Source organism: Petaurus breviceps, unplaced genomic scaffold, assembly GCF_028583685.1.
Source record: "Petaurus breviceps papuanus isolate PSGF00001 unplaced genomic scaffold, PetGlider_PUasm1.0 129, whole genome shotgun sequence".
Taxonomy (NCBI): Eukaryota; Metazoa; Chordata; class Mammalia; order Diprotodontia; family Petauridae; genus Petaurus; species Petaurus breviceps.
In genome coordinates, this window is record NW_027185665.1 from 3625097 (window position 1) to 3642650 (window position 17554).

General features: G+C 40.2%; 1 protein-coding gene across 1 annotated transcript in view; it reads left to right on the forward strand.

Moving 5' to 3' along the window:
• The window catches only part of LOC138172856 (collagen and calcium-binding EGF domain-containing protein 1-like), a 350877-nt gene that overhangs the window by 313709 nt on the left and 19614 nt on the right, over positions 1-17554 (forward strand). The window contains exons 4-5 of the mRNA XM_069102725.1: positions 12451-12585; positions 15417-15554. Of these exons, the coding sequence (XP_068958826.1) occupies positions 12451-12585; positions 15417-15554 (273 nt within the window). The remainder of the gene's footprint in view (positions 1-12450; positions 12586-15416; positions 15555-17554) is intronic.

Here is a 17554-nt window from a genome sequence, read left to right on the forward strand (position 1 = left end):
TCTCTCTCTCTCTCTCTCTCTCTCTGGCAAGTAAATCAAATAATAAAAATCAGGTGAGGCATAAAGTGGTGAAATATGTGCTTACCAAAAATATTTCCCACTCTGATGAAAGACATCCAGTGCAGAATCCAGGTCCAAGAAGTATTCCCTGCCAATAAGAGGTCTTCCAGATGCTGTTTGTGGATGGCATAGTGTTGATTGCATCAAACCCTTTAACATTTTGGAACTTCCTAAAAGAGATCTCTAATCACAGGAATTTAGCCTGTTCATCTTCACTGTAAAGACAGAATAGATGAAGAATGTCTGTTGCCCAGATTTCAATGTGCGTTTTTATGGACATCCAAGGGAGTTTGTCCATCAGTATGTAAATCTGAGACAGACAATACATATGGGCAACAAATTTGGTCCAGAGTCAGACAAGAAGAGAACAGGCTATATTACCTTTGGAAAACTTCAGGGCCCTTTACTAACTCCAAGCTTATTAGGAAAGTGAAGGTCAAACTTTTTTAAGTTTTAACATTCCATGTGCCAGCATGATATAGAATACAACTGCCTTTGAATAAATACCGAACACCTTTGAATGGAAGGTGTATGGTAGGTCTGAACAGGTTGCAACATATAACCAGTGTGAGATTCTGAGTAGAAGATGTCCCAAGAGTAAAAGATGTTCATCAAGGAATTGTATGATTAAAAAAAAGATTTTAGGCAGGTCCTGAGGAAGACAAGTGAACAACCAGCATCCCCACTGTGTCAAGACAAAACAAGGAAGTCCTCCAGCCCAGTGGGTTGTACACCTGTGGTGAACTTATCAGAGAACATGGTCACAAGTCACACAGGATGGACAAACATAGAAGGTTTTCAATCTGGAAAATCTGGAAAGAAAGTTCTAAATTGAGGAAATCAAAGATCCACTATAGTATTTGAGTAGGGGGGTTGACAGATTACCATCTGAAAAGCTCATACCAATAAGTAGTTCCATTTGTAACGTGGTTGTTTCTTGAAGGTCTCATAACGCTGAATTTTATCATTTTAAGTTTTTGTTCTTTTGTTTAATTACCAGATTTTCATTATTATGTTTTATTGCCTTGCAAAACTCAATTATCTTTCTGGACTGTTCTACCTCCTCTGAAGCAACCTTGACCATGGGGAAATGCCTCCACTGGAGATGGAAGGTGTATGGTAGATCTGAGCAGGTTGGAACATATAACCATTGTGGGACTCTGAATAGAAGATGTTCCAAGAGTAAAAAAAATGTTCATCAAGGAATTGTATAATAAAAAAAAGATTTTAGGCTTGTCCTGAGGATGACAAGTGAACTACCAGCATCCCCACTGTGTCAAGACAAAACAAGGAAGTCCTTGTTCTTTTCTGAGTTCTTTCCAAAGAGCGATTCCCTGGACAAAAGTGCCATTTTCATTGGTGGCCCAAGTCATGTTACCTTCACTCTCAGCTCAACACATCTACAGAGAGCTCTACCTCCTCCACAGCAGTCTTGGTCCTGAATGGGTACTCTCTTTCTTCCTTCGCCCCCATTCTTACCACTTTGCCTTTTCCCTTTATGATTTGTCTTCCATTGTAAGTTCCTTGAGTGTCACAAAAGTCTTGTTTTCTCATATCTTATATCTCCAGCTTTAATATAGTGCCTGGAACATAGTAAACACTTAAATGCCTTATCAATATAACAATTTGATGTGTAGACAATGTATCTTAACATTTTGGTTATCATTCCTCATTATCATAGATTTAGAACAACTTTTCTTTTAAAAGCTTATTGACTTTATTTAAGAGGATGAATTTTGTTTTAATGTAACAAATATGTATACATGCATACATAAATGTTTGACCAAAACCCAGACAACCTCACCAACACACAATGTGCATGTCTCAAAAACAGGTAAACAAAACTGCCAAAGAGTATGACTGCCATTATTAGTGTGTCACTTTTCACCTTTATGATTCACCAATCAGCAGAAATGAAAAATGGACAGTCTGGCTCAAAGTGTGGCGCCAACATTGTTATATTTGACCTGAGTTTTGTTGTCTTTTACCATTGTCTTTACATCGTTATAGAAAGTGTATGTGCTGTTCTCTTGGTTCTGCTTTCTTCACTCTGTCTCTTGACATAAGTTCTCTCATGTTTCTCTGAACTCCTTTAAACAACTTTCGAATGATTTTCAACAACTGGTATTATCTTCTTCAGAAAAGTGGGTGCTCATGAATATTTGTCCGTTGGAGGATAGATTATATACTTAAAGAAGGATGCCATATTTTTATCAGATTAACTATAAAGATTTTTCTCCAGGGTGTTTCTTTGTTTTTTTTTATTTTTCATATGCTGCTTTTTATTGTGAATATTCTTCTTCCAATAATTCCATTAATTTCTCCCAACATTTGATACATGGAAATTTTTTCTCTTGCATAACTTGGAACAAATACTTTTTTAATCTTCCAATTTTTTGTTTTTTTTTCAAATATTTACATCATTGATCCAATTGGGGATCAATTGATCCAATTGTTGTGATATAGAGTGTGAGGTATAGATTGCTACAATTTTTCACTATATGACAATTTTACTCATATTTATTGAATAATGCTTTTCTTCTGTAATATTTTATTCAAGTCTATTAAACACTAATCTCTTTAATACGTTGATTCTGCCTTACCTGGGCCCTTACTGCAGTAAGGAAATCTTCCATTCTTCTTTGGTTGTTTATCAATCCTACTTATCACACCTGTTATTACAAACTTTTCTCTTTGTTCCTAAGCTTCCCACAACCCCTCAGATAAAGATTTAACCTCATACTTTACGGGGAAAAAAATCGAGTTGTTTTGATTAGAGCTCCCTCTTCTACTCTGCACCTCCTCTCACATTCCTCTGATGTCATCCTCCACTATCTCTACCTTCACTTCAGTCTCTGATGAAGAGATTGCATTTTTTCTCCTCAAAGCCAACCCCTCTAATACGTCTTTGATGTTATCTCTCAATTTTCTTCAGCAAACTGAACCCATTATCACTCTCTTTCTCTCTCTCTCTCTCTCTCTCTCTCACACACACACACACACACACACACACACACACCTTCAATCTCTCTCTACTTATTGGTACCTCCCTGTTGCCTACAAACACATCCATACCTCCACTATCTTTACAAATTCGTCATTTGATTCTACCATCCTCACTAGCTGTCACTTCATATCTCTGCTCACCTCAGCTAAACTCCTTGAAAAAGTCACCTATACTTAATGCTTCCCCTTGTTCCAAACCTTCTTCTATGTAGTTTTTCAACCTCATCATTTAAAGAAAGTTGCTCTCTAAAGTTACCTGTGTTGTCTTCACTAATACTTCTAATGACCTTTCCTCAGTCTTCATCTTTTTTGGCTTCTCTGCAGGAGAAGACATTTTAATCAGCCTTTTCTTTTAAATACGCTTCTCTGTTTTTCTCTCTTTAAATACTCCTCTCTGTTTTTATGACACTACTCTCTTGGATCTGTCTGACTGATCTTTTGCAGTGTCTTTTTCGGGATATTCAACCAAGTCACTCACAATACCTGTGGGTGTCTCCCAAGGTTCTTTTGTAGACTTCTCTTTTTCTTCTACACTCTCTCACATGGCGGTCTCATTAGCTGCCATGGTTTCAATAATCATGTCCATACAGATGATTCCTGGATCTATTTATCCATTCCTAGTTGTTCTCCTGAGCTCATATCCTACATCTCCAACCACATATTAGACATTTTAAAATAGATGTCATACAGGCATCTCAAATTCCACGTCTAAAACAAAACTCTCTATCTTTTCTTCTGAAACTCTCCCCTTTTCTGAATTTCCTTACACTGATGAGGGTGCCACCACCCTCCCAGTCATCCATTTTACAGCCTTAGTAGCATTCTTCCCTTCTCACTCTCACTCACCCCCCATAACCAATTATTTGTCGTATCTTGTTATTTCTTCTTTAATAACATCTCTAGGATATTCCTCTTCTTTCCACTTATTACAGACACCAAACTAGCATTCAAGCCCTTCTCTATCACCTTTCACCTTCACTAATGCCATAACCTTCTAATTGGTCTCTCTGCCTCAGGTCTTTCTACACTCCCATCTTCTTCCATGTAGCTGCTGAAGAAATATTCCTAAAGTGTAGATTGATCCAGGTTACTACTACGTCTTCTTCCACACAAAATTCCAGTGTTTTACTATTATCTGAAGGATCAAATATTAGGATCCTTAGTATTTAAAGCTCTTTACACCTTCATCCCTTCTTATAATTTCAGCCTTCTTACAGCTTACTCACCATCATACATTCTATGATACAATCATAAAAGTCAACTTTCTGTACCTCCCACGTGATGCTCCATCTCCCACATCTGTGCCTTTGTCCAGGCTCTCCTCCATGCCTATGATGCTCTCCTTCTTCTTAGAATACCTGGCTTCCTTCAAGACTCAGCTCAGATACCAGCTACTAGAGACTTCCCCTCAGAGGTTACTTTCCATCTACTCTGTATGGAACTCTGTGTGCGTGTGTGTGTGTGTGTGTGTGTGTGTGTACATAAAAATAGGTACTTTTAGTATCTATTTATATATATATCTATATATATATATGTATATATTGTCTCCTCCAACAGACTGTAAGCTCCTTGAGGGTAGGGATTGTTTTTTCATTTTGGTATATCTCCATTTAGCACAATGCTTGGGACATAGTGTTTTAAAAATGCTAGTTGATTGGTTGATTATTTCTGGATTCTCTATTCTCTTCCAGTGATCTATTTTTATTTTTATCTACTACCAAACAGTTTTATTTATAATTAATATCTTATAGTATATTTGAAATTTTGTAAGACTTTATTCATTTTCTATGGTTCCTTTGATTTTATTGTTTATTGTTTTATATTAATTTTATGGTTTTTATTCTATAAAATAACACTTTTGTATTTTCATTTGGTCCATAAATTAATTTGGGAAGCATTCAAGTTTTTACTATGCTATCTTGATATAATTTTGTGCAGAATTACATGTTCATTTGTATACTTCTTCCTGAATTTTTGTTACGGTCCTTGACCTATCAGTAACTTTTAATACTATGGACCATTTTATCCTCCCTCGGCTTCTGTGACACTACATTCTCATGAATTTCCTCCCACTTCTCATACTGTTCTTTATCTGTCTCATACAGGCAATTCACTTCCTATCTCTACCTTTTCTCTTCAATGTCTCTGTCCCCCAAGATTTTGGCTTGTGCCCTTTTATTTTTTCTCTATACTTTCTCCCTCATTTATCTCATCAATTCCCATGACATTTACTCCATGCATATGATTCCCAAATCTATTAACTCCAATTCCAACCTCTTCCCAGAGTTTTAATCCTATATTTCCAGCTTCTTTTTTGGATATTTTTATGGGAATATTCCACAAATACTTAACTCCATTTTTCTAAAACTGCACTCATTATTCCATATTATCCCAAATCTACCCTTCTCAATTTCTGTTTCTACTAATGGCGCCCCAATTCCAGGAATTCAGACTCCAACTTCAAGTCATCTTCGATTATTTCTTCTTCCTCTTTCCACATATCAAATCAGTCACCAAGACTTGGTTTTTTGTTGCTTGGCTTTTTATTTCTTTTTTTGCTTCTGTAAAGTCTCTTTCCATTCCTACAAGCTGCCTCATTTCCTCCCAGAATTTTACAGTTGGTCTCCTTGCTTCAACTGTCTTCCCTCTCTAATCTGTCTTCCACATTGCTGTCAGAGTGATACTCTTAAACCACAGCTCTGTCATTCTTCTAACCAGTAGGATCTAGTAGTTCCTTATTGCCTTCAGGGTCAAATACAAACTTCTTGGTTAGACTTTTCAAACTCTCTACAATCTGGCCCCAATTTACCTTTCTGGACTTATTAGAGATTACTCCCACTTAACTTCTGGTACACTATGGTTCCAGGCATACTGCCTTTCTTGATGTTGCTGACACATGGCCCGCATTTGTGTTGGCTGGCTCCCATGCCTGGAATGTACTCCCTCCTCAACCTCACCTCTTAAAATCACTTGTAGTTGTTCAGTCATTTCAGTTATATCTGACTCTTCATGACTCCCTTTGGGGTTTTCTTGGCAAAGATACTGGAATGATTTGCCACTTCCTTCTCCAGCTCATTTTACAGATGAGGAAATGGAGACAAACAGGGTTAAGTGACATGCCCAGGGTTACACAGCTAGCTAGTGACTGAGGCTGGATTTGAACTCAGGAATATGAGTCTTCCTGACTCTGGGTCCAGTTCTCTATGGCGCCACCTAGCTGTCTTAAAATCACTAGTTACCTGCAAAACTCAAGATACCACTGCCTACCTGGGATCTTTCCTGTTAGTGTCTCCCCACCCCCAACTATTACTTTGTATTCATTTTTTACATATTCTGTATATGGTTATGAATAACATGTAGAGTGTAAGCTCCTTGGCAGCAGGGAATGTTCAATTTTGTCTTTGTATCACCAGTGCTCACATAGTAACACACTCAATTTTTGTTGATTAGGCTGACTGGCAGCCTAGGTGTCAGCTACTAAGTGTGAGAGGCTACACTCAAATCTGGATCTGCCTGTCTCCTGGAGGTGCAATGGATGGTGCTGGACTTGGTGTTGGGTGGATCTGAGTTCAAATCTTGCCTCAGACGCTTAATTACTCTATGACTCTGGGCAGGTACCTGGGCACTTAATCTGTTTCAGTTATCTCATTTATCAAGTGGGAATAATAATAGCACTTACTTCACAGAATTGTTATGAAGATCAAATCATATGCCATGGATTGTGCTTTGGAAACCATAAAGTACCATCTAAATGCTAATTATTGTTGCTGTTATCATTATTCCAGGCTGAGGTAAACAATAAATGAAATAAATTTAATTTTTTAGAAAGAGGGCTGTGACCAAATCTTCAAGTCTAGGAATTTCCTCCCATCCCCTATTATCCTCCACTGCCAGAAGGAAAGGACACGGTGAGCAGCAGAGTGGCTCATTCTAAACTTGTCAATAATGTTTCCACTGTGGGGAAACTCATTGGAAGGAAGTCAAATTAGACAAGGTGGTGGAAAATGTCCAAGTTCAGCCAAGTGAAGCATCCAAGGTTATTTCCTTCCTTACAGGAATCTACCCAACTGGGATTCAGACCCTTGAATTTCTCCACTCATCCTAAGTGTCTCAGCCTTTTTTCTGTCTCCTAGCCCAATCAAAAAACCATAAATTTCCCATTAGAATCCATATTTAGTGGGGGATTGGATCGGAGCACTCCCCTTGGATTTGGGTAGGCCGTTGGGACATTTCTGGTGATGTGCGCAGAGAAAGAAATGCAGAGCACAAGAAGTAGCCAGGAATTTCAGATCTAGTCCAAGGCCATCCAAGACCAAAAAATAGATTCTTACTGTTATATGTATGTAACTACTGGGGAGGAAGGAATGGGGCAATGAGAGAGAAAAAAAATCCTCTCCACCACTATTGGAAATCGAAGAAAGAGTTGGCACTGACTTTGTCCCAGCAAAGAGGCTGTCTCAAAAGAGTCCAGAAACCACCTCTCCTTCCACCTTATGAACCAGTCTTCTTTGGCTCAGTTCCCTCCATAGGGAACAACAAGAAACCAATAAGGAAGCTTTAGTTTGATTTACCCTTTTGCAGAGGAATAAAACATATAGTCGCCAAATATGGCCCAAAGAAATGCCCAGAGTAGGGGATCCATCCATCCCACCATTCATGAATTTCCATTTAAATGACTTAGCTGGTTTTCCTTCCTCTATGTCCCCTGGCATTCTACTGGCTTTTACTTACACATCATAAGGATCATGGCTTAGTGTATACAGAAAAAAACTATGATATTGTGGGTATGTGAACCTCCTCCACTGATGCGAATTACAAATCACCTAGAATTTCATAGGTTTATAGGACCTAGGGCTGAAAAGAAACTTTGTGATCATCCAACCCCTTCATTTTATAGATGAGGAAACTAAAGCCTAGGAAAGTTAAGTGACTTGCCCAAGGTTGTACAAGGGGTGACAGAGGCCAGATTCAAGCACAAATCATCTAGTTCCAAAGACAATAGTTTTTCACTGTACCGTTTCTGCCTCCAAGTTAATACACTTCAAGAGTTACTGAGGCTCAGAGAGGTAAGTGGCACTTGAACCCATTACCTCCAAACTTCAGCTTCAGCATGCTATACACTTTGCTATGATGCCTTTATAGATAAGTGAATGGAAACCCCACTCATCTGACCCCTCTCCTTCCTGTGCCAACAATAGTCAAATTGGCATAAGAGTGATCATCAAAGCTATGGTCAAGCTAAGTGCTCTTTACCTCTCCTTCCCTGGCAGATGCTGACTGATGACCACATCTGGCAGTACACAGCAGTGGAAAATAATGCATGGTTGCCAATAGTTAAAAGCTTTATAGAGCAAGAAAGTATAGCTCTGGAATAAGAGAAAACACAGAACTTTGTCTGTGTGGCAGTGATGCTTAGTCAGAGTCAAGCATGCCTGACTGAGACCAAGACTTCTCAACGGAAATTCACGATTCACCCTAGATATCACTTGGTGACTCCTCAGAGAAGAACCCTTTTGGAATTAGAGAAGGGGGAGTTGCTGGCACCCCTTGTGGAATGGCCGCTGATTCCACAAAACTCGTGGTTGTGAGGAACAAAATCAAGCCTAAGGAATTTCCTAGTCCGTGGTTCAGAGAATCAAAAGTCTAGATCTTAGAGATCATTTAATCCAACTCCTTCATTTTACAGATGAGGAAACTGAGGCCCAGAGAGGTTAAGTGTCACCTGGCTCAGAATCTGAACCTAGGTCCTTTGACTCCAAAAGCAGTTCTATTGTACCACACTGCCCAATGTCAAGGTCATCTTCTGTTACAGCAGCCTCTCCTCCCACATCATAGCTAACAGCCCACCCATATTACCTTCACTCCATGGCAGAATGAAGCCAGACTTGGAGCTTCCAAGAACAGTTTGTCTGTCAGCACTTATAGGGTAGTAAAGTGATTAATGAGACCTTGGACATGAGTCTGGAGTAAATTGTTCATATTTACTACCTGGGTTAGAGCCAAGCACCCTGCAAAAAAAGTCCACTCACTAAATTTATGAGAACTGAGAGATGTACAAACTCTCTCAGCTAGGTAGAACCACTGCTCAGATTAATCCAGTTTTATAAGCCAGGGCTAACTGCCCTATCCTGCCCAAAAGCCATAAGCTCCTCATAAGGACCCACTGTCAGCTCTTGTGTGGAAGGCCTCCTTTGAATTTTTCCCAATCAGACTTGTCACCTTTACTCCTATGTGAGAACAGCCAAGTCAGAGAGAGGTTCTTGGCTAACCCCAGCTTTCAGTTTGAAAGTGGAAAACATGACCCATAACACTGGCCTCGTCTGCCTTCAGATCAGCGAGACAGAGGGAAAAGAGCCCTTGGGGGAGCTGAGCAATGGTGATGACTCTGCTGCTCGATCCAGTATGTGCAGGAAAGGGTAGGTGAACAAGTCGGTGGTCCAGTGGGTAGCATTGACTCGGAGTCAAGATCTGATTGCAGATCTCTTAGACACTTACTAGTCATGTGACCTCTGGACAAATACTTATATTTATATATTATGTATAATAACTGTCTCAGTCTCAGTTTCCTCATAAGTAAAGTGGGGATGACAATAATATCTATATCTCAGGGCAGGTAGGTGGCACAAGGGATAGAGTACTGGCCCTGGAGTCAGAGGAGGACCTGAGTTCAAATGTGTCCTCAGACACTTAACTAGCTGTGTGATCCTGGGCAAGTCGCTTAACCCCGATTGCCTCACCAAAATGATAATAATGATAATAATAATCTATGTCTATATGTCAGGGTTGTTATGAGAATCAAATACATATGTAAAATGCTTTGTAAACCTCAAAAGTACTATGTAAGTGGTAGCGGTTATTACTAACTCAGGGCATGGAATGCCATCCCCATCCTATGGTACTGGTTGCTCATCCACCACCTTAGCTGGCAAACCAGACCACCATGGCTTCCCTGGCCCCAAACCACTTTGAGTTTATTTGGAAAAAAAGCAACTATCAGCCTTCACAAATGTACCAACTTCTTCATCCCAGAAGTCTTCTATTTTCAGTCCTCTGCCCTTGAGAAAAGCACACAGCAGGTCTGTCAGAGGAGACCAGGGTTGGCAAGGGTTATAAATTTAGAGCTCTAAGGAACTGCAGAAGCCAGGTGGTTCACCTTCCCTCCCCATTTTTCAGATGTGAGGAAATTGAGGCACAGGTTATTGAAGTAAATGATTTGTTCAAGATCATACAATATGTCTCAGAGGTGGCATTTGAACCCAAGTCCTCTGATTTCAAAGCCAGTAATCTTTCCACTGAGCCATGTTCCTTCTCACCACCATACTCTGAAAATCTCAATCTTGTTCTCCCTCTGTGGGTCCAGGAGAAGTACACCAGCTAAGTTTTGCTGCTCTTAGGTATGCCAGAGAATAAGAGTATTTATGGCAAGGGAAGGGCAGGTCTTAATGGTATCGTTGGAGTAGTAGACAGTGTCATGATTCACAAGATGGAAAATGCCAATGCCTCTGTCCATCAGTGCCCAGAAAAAGGGTACCAGTCTCCCTACCCAGGCAGGAGCCCTCGTTGTACAGAATTTAAATAAATGGGATCTCTATTGGGAGGAAAACATTGTATTCAGTTTTTTTTTTTAAAGTCCAACCCTGGATTTGTATGTATTGTTGGTGTGTGAATTCGAGCAAATGCCTCTACCTTCCAGGGCCTCAATTTCCTTCTCTGAAATTAGAGGATAGAACTAGCGAGCCTTTAAGATCTCTTGCAGCTCTAAGCCTCTAACCTGGCATTGTAACAGAGGCTCCTGGGGAGGAGCTAGGTGATGCAGTGAATAGAGCACCTGCCTTGAAGTCAGGAGGACCTGAGTTCAAATGTGGTCTCAGACATTTAACACTTACTAGCTATGTGACCTTGGGCAAGTCACTTAACTCCAGTTGCCCTGCCTTCCCCCCTCCAAAAAAAAGCCAAAAAAAAAAAACCCCAACAAAAAAAACAAAGGTCCCTGGGACCTGTACAAGGCAGAGCCAGGGACCAGAACTGCTGATGAATTATTAGAGCTAGGCAAAGTTAGGTAGGATATTATGTGATAAATTCCATCTTACAGTGTTTTGAGGAACACCAGCAATTCAGGTTAAACTTAATTCCCTCCTTCTTCTTAGACTAAATTTCTTATTCCCTTTTCCTAAGTTGGAACCAGTTTGGGGAAACATACTTTAAAAGACTTTTCTCTAAACATTTTTGATTATGTATTCCTATCAGCTAGAAAAACAAACAAAAAACAGAGCTCATATCCCCAGTATATATATATTAACTTATATATAAATTATATATGATATATGTATATATAAATATGCTCACCACTGTCCCAATAATTGTGTCCATTATAAAAATTACTAAAATCAAAATACAAAATGAGATAAAGATGAAATAACATTTGATTCTAGAATCAATGGGGAGCCCCTGGAGTTTTTGAGTAGGGGTGTAGCACAATCAGACCTGTGCTTTGGGAAAATAATTTTGGCAGCTAAATAGAAATTGCTTTGGAATGGGGAGAGACTGGAAATAGGGAGAAAGTCATTTCAATACTGTAGGTGAGAGGTGGTAAGGACTTGAACTATGGTTGTGGCTTTGTAAATAGAGAGTGGGGGAGGCCCTCAGAATGTGCTCAACTTAGTAGTTCCTTCAACTGAAAAAAGGAAGTTTAGAAGGAGAATGGGTTTGAGGGGAAATAAAACATAATCATATGTGTGGTGCATATTGTGATCCATGCATGCTTGATCATCCTTCTTGTCTATCCTACTCAAAATAAAAAAGGGGGAAGTTGGCCCCTTATTCAGCAGTCACTGACCCGAAAGCCAAATCCACCCTCTACTAGGTACCTGCTACAGCCAAGAATTGATCTGGGAAATGGGGAAGGGTATTCTGGGTGAGGAGAATTTTCCCAATGGCACCTGTATAGTTACAACGGTGGGTACTCAAGTAATATTTATGTTATAACTATCCCAAGGGACCAATTCATGGGGGAGAAGGGAAGAGGTTGCAAATTTGCACATTAAGGGGAGGCAGCAAAGTGGAGAAATGTTGGTGTAAAATAGTAGTTGTTGTTTTAGAGATGGATCCCATGATTGTCTGTCAAGGGAGGGTAGAATGTGACCCATCTTCCCAACCTTCTGATTGGTTGATCCCATTATCCATTGCCCATTGGTTCTGCCACTGCCCCCTTTGAGTCAAATCACAATCTTCTGGGGCACTATCCTCCACTTTGGAGACCACTGTTCTAAAACATTAGTTCTCCATTTTCTGCCTTTTAATCATATATTCTCAAAATATCACAGTCCCTAGTGTCATGGGATTATTGTTGCCAATGATTTTGTATATTGTTTGTCCATCTTCCAGATTATGATGTATGTTCTGAGGCTCCTTGTGAACAGCAATGCACAGATAACTTTGGCCGAGTTCTATGTACCTGCTATCCAGGGTACCGGTATGACCGGGAAAGACACAGGAACAAAGTGAAGCCTTACTGCTTAGGTATGTCGGGTAAATGCTTGAGTTTGCAACTTTTGAGGGATTTACTTCATCTTACATAGGCTTCTCCATTGGTCAAACACTTTTTTGTAAGGTCTCTAAGGACTAAGAATTTTACTAACCTTTGACTCCTCTCCCTAAGTCTTCAAATCTGCGGGATGGCATCTCACTTAGAAGTATACTAGTTGTGACTATTATATGTAATTATGGAAACACCCACAGTGCCTCTCAGACTGCTTCCAGGAAAATTTCATGTATACAGCTGATACCATTTAACTACTCAATAACAAATAAATAGAGGGAAGAGGAAAAAGAAACAGATTCATCATGAAATTGAAAATAGATGATAAAGAAAGTTTTGAGCCAGAGAACCAAATAGAAATAAGCTTGCCCTTAGATTAGCTGTAGAGCACAGGCAGCTTAAAGAAGAAGAGACTAACATGTGGTGGGCAGCTTAGAACCAAGGGAAAGGAAGCTAAGGAGGCCAACATTCTGATCTGTGACTGAAGAAGTCATTAAAACACAATCTTGTCCGCCCACTGTCACACAAACCTATCCAGGGACTACATGCCAGTGCCATCATTTGCTGGCTTCCTAAGTTTTGTGGCAAATAGCTTATGGTCAACTATACAAGGGAAGGAGAAAAGATCCAGATGTGGAATTAGAGGACCTGGGTTAACATCTTGTCTTTGTTCATTAGGATCTGTGTGACCTTGAGTGTGTAAGTCACTAAAGTTTCTTCATCTACAAAATGAGGGACTGGGTAACTTTTAAATGTCCTTTCAGTGCTAAGACTAGTATGTTGTGCTGCTACTATGGTGAACCAAGGTGTAAAATAAGCCAAGTTTCTCTCTGTAGCCAGCCCTTGTCTTGCTTGACTTTGCCTCCTTCAGGCTTGCTAGACTCTTTGGGGGCCATTCTCTTTAGAGTTAGTCTGTGGTCCTTTCCACATTTGGGAGAACTGGGTCCTGTTAGGTGCCCAATAAATTCCAAGCCTAGGACTTTAATTATTTTTCTTTTTCAGTTTTGAACCTGCTTTTCTCCACCCCACCCCCAATCCCCTTAATTCTTATAACTTTGGGAATCTACAAACCCTCGATGTTGCTTATAAAGATCAATCTGAAGCTTGTTTTCACCTGCTTCATCCTTTTTTTCTTTTTTATATCACCAATAGCTTAAAGACTCAGGCAGTGCCATGCTCAGTAGGCAGCTGGAGGCTGGAGGGTGGGTGTCAGTTTGAAATACTGGAACACTTCCAATTAGTGTCAGGCTGTGATGTCACAATGCCCCCCAGTTTGTTCATTGCAGAGGATGAAGGGCAGGCACCTAGTCAGTGAAGCTTCCATTTTCAGTGTTCTTACCACTACCTGCAGTGACTGGGAGATGGGGGAGGGGAAGAAAGGCCCTTGGCAGCACATCAAGGAAGCTCCTAGAACATGCATCAGACTTAGATGTCATTAGCTTCCTAGAGTGCACACCCAGTCTCAGTCTGTCCAACACATGTGCTCTGTCTGAAGCCCCAGTATCATTGCTTCTGTCTACTGGCACCTGGTGTTGTTTACAGACTGTGTATGTGAAACTTATTCAAGACCCCTCCCTCCCCCACCCCTCCCCTGCCACCTTCCCATGGGTTGAAAACATTTCCTTTCTCTGCATTTCAGCAGGGAGTGAATCTGTGATGTAAATAGATGACCCTGGCTTTGAAAGCCCTGCTGACTCATTTTCAAGGCTTATGAGGAGTTTGTTAGTCTAGAGGGAGGAATTTTCAGGTTTCAGGTCACTGATGGGCCAAATTTCACAGGGAGAGCACTCTGCATGGAAGTCCCAATGGTTGTCAGATCCTTTTAAGTGACAGTGATATTTCCCAGCTATGTTATTCAATCTTTTATTTTAAATTGAAAAAGACGTTCTAGGTTGACTTACCCTTAGACTCTACATCTGCAAAAGAGGGCATTAAAAAGACTTCAACTTACCAGGACATTTGAAAATAAAAATTATGCCAATTGAATTGCAAGTAATGATAGTAAGCAGATGTTGTATTTGTTTTGGCATATGTTTACTTTCAAAATATTTTCCCAATTAAACCAACTAGTAGGAGAAATTAAAATAAGTATTATTATGTAGTCCTATAGATGGAGAAATTGAGGTATGAGAGTTCCATGACCAGGCTTATGTCACACAACTAACTAGCAGCAGAATCGGTCCTAGAACACACTGCTTTGGGATGTCTCCACTATGAGGGCAATTGGAACGAGTTTCTTTCGCGGATGGGTCATATGTCTAGCTTCCCACTTTATTCCCCATCAGAATGTAACACTCCTTACAGGCAAGAACTATGTCTATTTTTTCTTTGTCTTCACAGCACTTAGCACAACACCTGTCAAATTGTTGTTGTTCAGTCATTTTCAGTTGTGTCCAACTCTTCATGACCGCATTTGGGGTTTTCTTGACAAAAATACTGGAGTCCCTATGCCATTTTTTTCTCCTGCTCATTTTATAGATGAGGAACTGAGGCAAACAGGATTAAGTGACTTGCCCAGGGTCACACAGCTAGTAAGTGTCTAAAGCTGGATTTGAGCTCAGGAAGATGAGTCTTCCTGATTCCAGGCCTGGCACTCTATTCACTGTGTGATTTAGCTGCCCACCTGGCAAATAGTAAGCAAGTGAATAAATGCTTATTTACTAATTAATGATTAATTGATTATCCAAAGTCACATTGATTGATGTTGTACAAAGAATGTCATCTGGATAGAACACCCAACTCAATATAACCTACTCTATAGGAAATACATTTTCTAAAGTTCTCTACCTCTGGACATTGGGTTCAAATACAGATATTGATGAGTGCGCCACCAGCAATGAGACGCTCTGCTCACAGATCTGCGTCAATACCTTGGGCAGCTACCGTTGTGAGTGTCGGGAGGGCTATATCCGAGAAGAAGATGGGAGGACATGTACCAAAGGAGAAAAAGGTGAGCCCTGCGTGGTTGGAGATAAAGCGGAGTTCAATGTTATTTCCAGCCTCATCCTTTGAAATGAACACAGGCTCAGAGGCCTGAAATAAATTGGGAGGTATTGTCGGGCATGTTAGATGGAGAAGAAAAAGTAAGATGGAGACGTGAAAATATTCATCAAAATGGGAAACATATTTGCATAGTAGTTTAAGACTTCTAAAGTATGCTATACATTATCTCATTGGAGCCTCACAACAACCTTGTGAGATAAATGTTGCAAATAATATTAGCCTGATTTTACGGACAAGAAAACTCAGACTTTGGGAATTTAAGTGATTTGCCCAGCATCACACAACTAATAAGTGTCTGAGGCAGGATTCAAACTCAGGTCTCCTAACTTCCAGTTCAATGCTCTGTCCACTATACCAAACTACTTCTCCAAACCAGAATGTCAGGATCATAATTATTCATATAAATCTGTAGCCTCTAAGACACATTTTTACACATTGGAACAATAACTGCTTCACAGGCAGTCCTAAAGAAATTGGTAACTCCAAAAACTAAACCTTGTCCGACCCTCCTCCCATAATAGAGTGTGTGTGTGTGTGTGTGTGTGTGTGTGTGTGTTGCAGGGGGGGAAGAAGCAGTGTTTCTGATAGTAGTGAACCAAAGGGAGAGTGAGTTGGAAAGGAAAATCTCTGATGAAAAGAGCTGGTGAAAATGATATCTACCAATACATACAGGAAGGTATCATGATAGAGTGCAAAGAGCATTGTTCAGGTTAAAGAACCTGGATTTCCACCCTGACTCTGCTTTGAGTAAGTCTCTGGACCTCTGTTTCCTTATCTGTAAAATATGGGGACTGGACTAGATGGCCTAGGTCAGAAGTCACGCCCAGTTCTAACTCAATGATCCTAGGTTTTCAGACTGGCAGATTTGGGGAAGAAATTGTACACCCGGCAGAAGGGGTGCCTCTCTTACTTCAAAGCTCACCCATAATTCAATAAAGCCTGAACATATACTTTGGTAATGATAGAGGACAGAGTGAGCGGCAGGCATGCGGCACCCTCTGAGAGGATGTGTATGCAGGAGGCCCTACTCTCCCGAAATATTAGATTAAAGTATTAAGCATTCACATATGAGGTCAGTAATACCAATCTATAACACATCTGTTATATGCAGTCCAGATGTCTGAGCTTCCCAAGGAAATGAACAGCGAGGATCTTGGATTATTTGCTTATTTAAACCTATCTTGATGTGCTGGTTGCTAAGTGTGCAAAGGTATGCAGTGTTAGGGGAAAGCACAGTGTTCGGAGAAAACTCAGATCTGGTTTGCATATTCAACTAAACTATTCAATTTGCTTCCTGATAAACTTAAAATAATGGTGTTAATTCATGTAATAAAAACATATTTATATAGTGCTTTAAAGTTTGCAGTGGTTTGCAGACATTACTACAAACCCATGAGGGAGAGCCTACAAATATTATTAATCCCCATTTTACAGATGAGAGAAATAAAGCTCAGAGTTGCTAAGAGGCTTTCTCATCACCATACAGCTAATAAACAAGGGATGGCACTCAAACCTAGGTCTTCCTAACTCCAGGTGTATCTATTATACCACACAAGTGACTAAATACTTTCTCCCCAGTGAGAAAAAAAATTGACTGCAAAATACTCTCTACCAAAAATTATTAACTCCCAGATACTAAAAGATATAAAGCAGGACCCAGAAAAGGAAGGCTATAGTGGGGCTTATAGACCACAGCATAATACAGAGGAAGGAGTGAATTTAACGGGGTCATCAGATTCCTGATCCCATCTCCACGATAATGTTTACCCATATCAAGTCTTACTCAGCAAGAGCTCACAGGGAAGAAAGCTAATCATTGGCCAGTGGAGCCTGCAGAAGGAAACCAGATGTGCTGTGTATGCTCATAAGACCCATACTCTTAAGTCTGGGTGCTGCTGTGATCTATGAGCTGAAGTCCTGGCCATCTGCTGTTCTGTATCAGTTAAA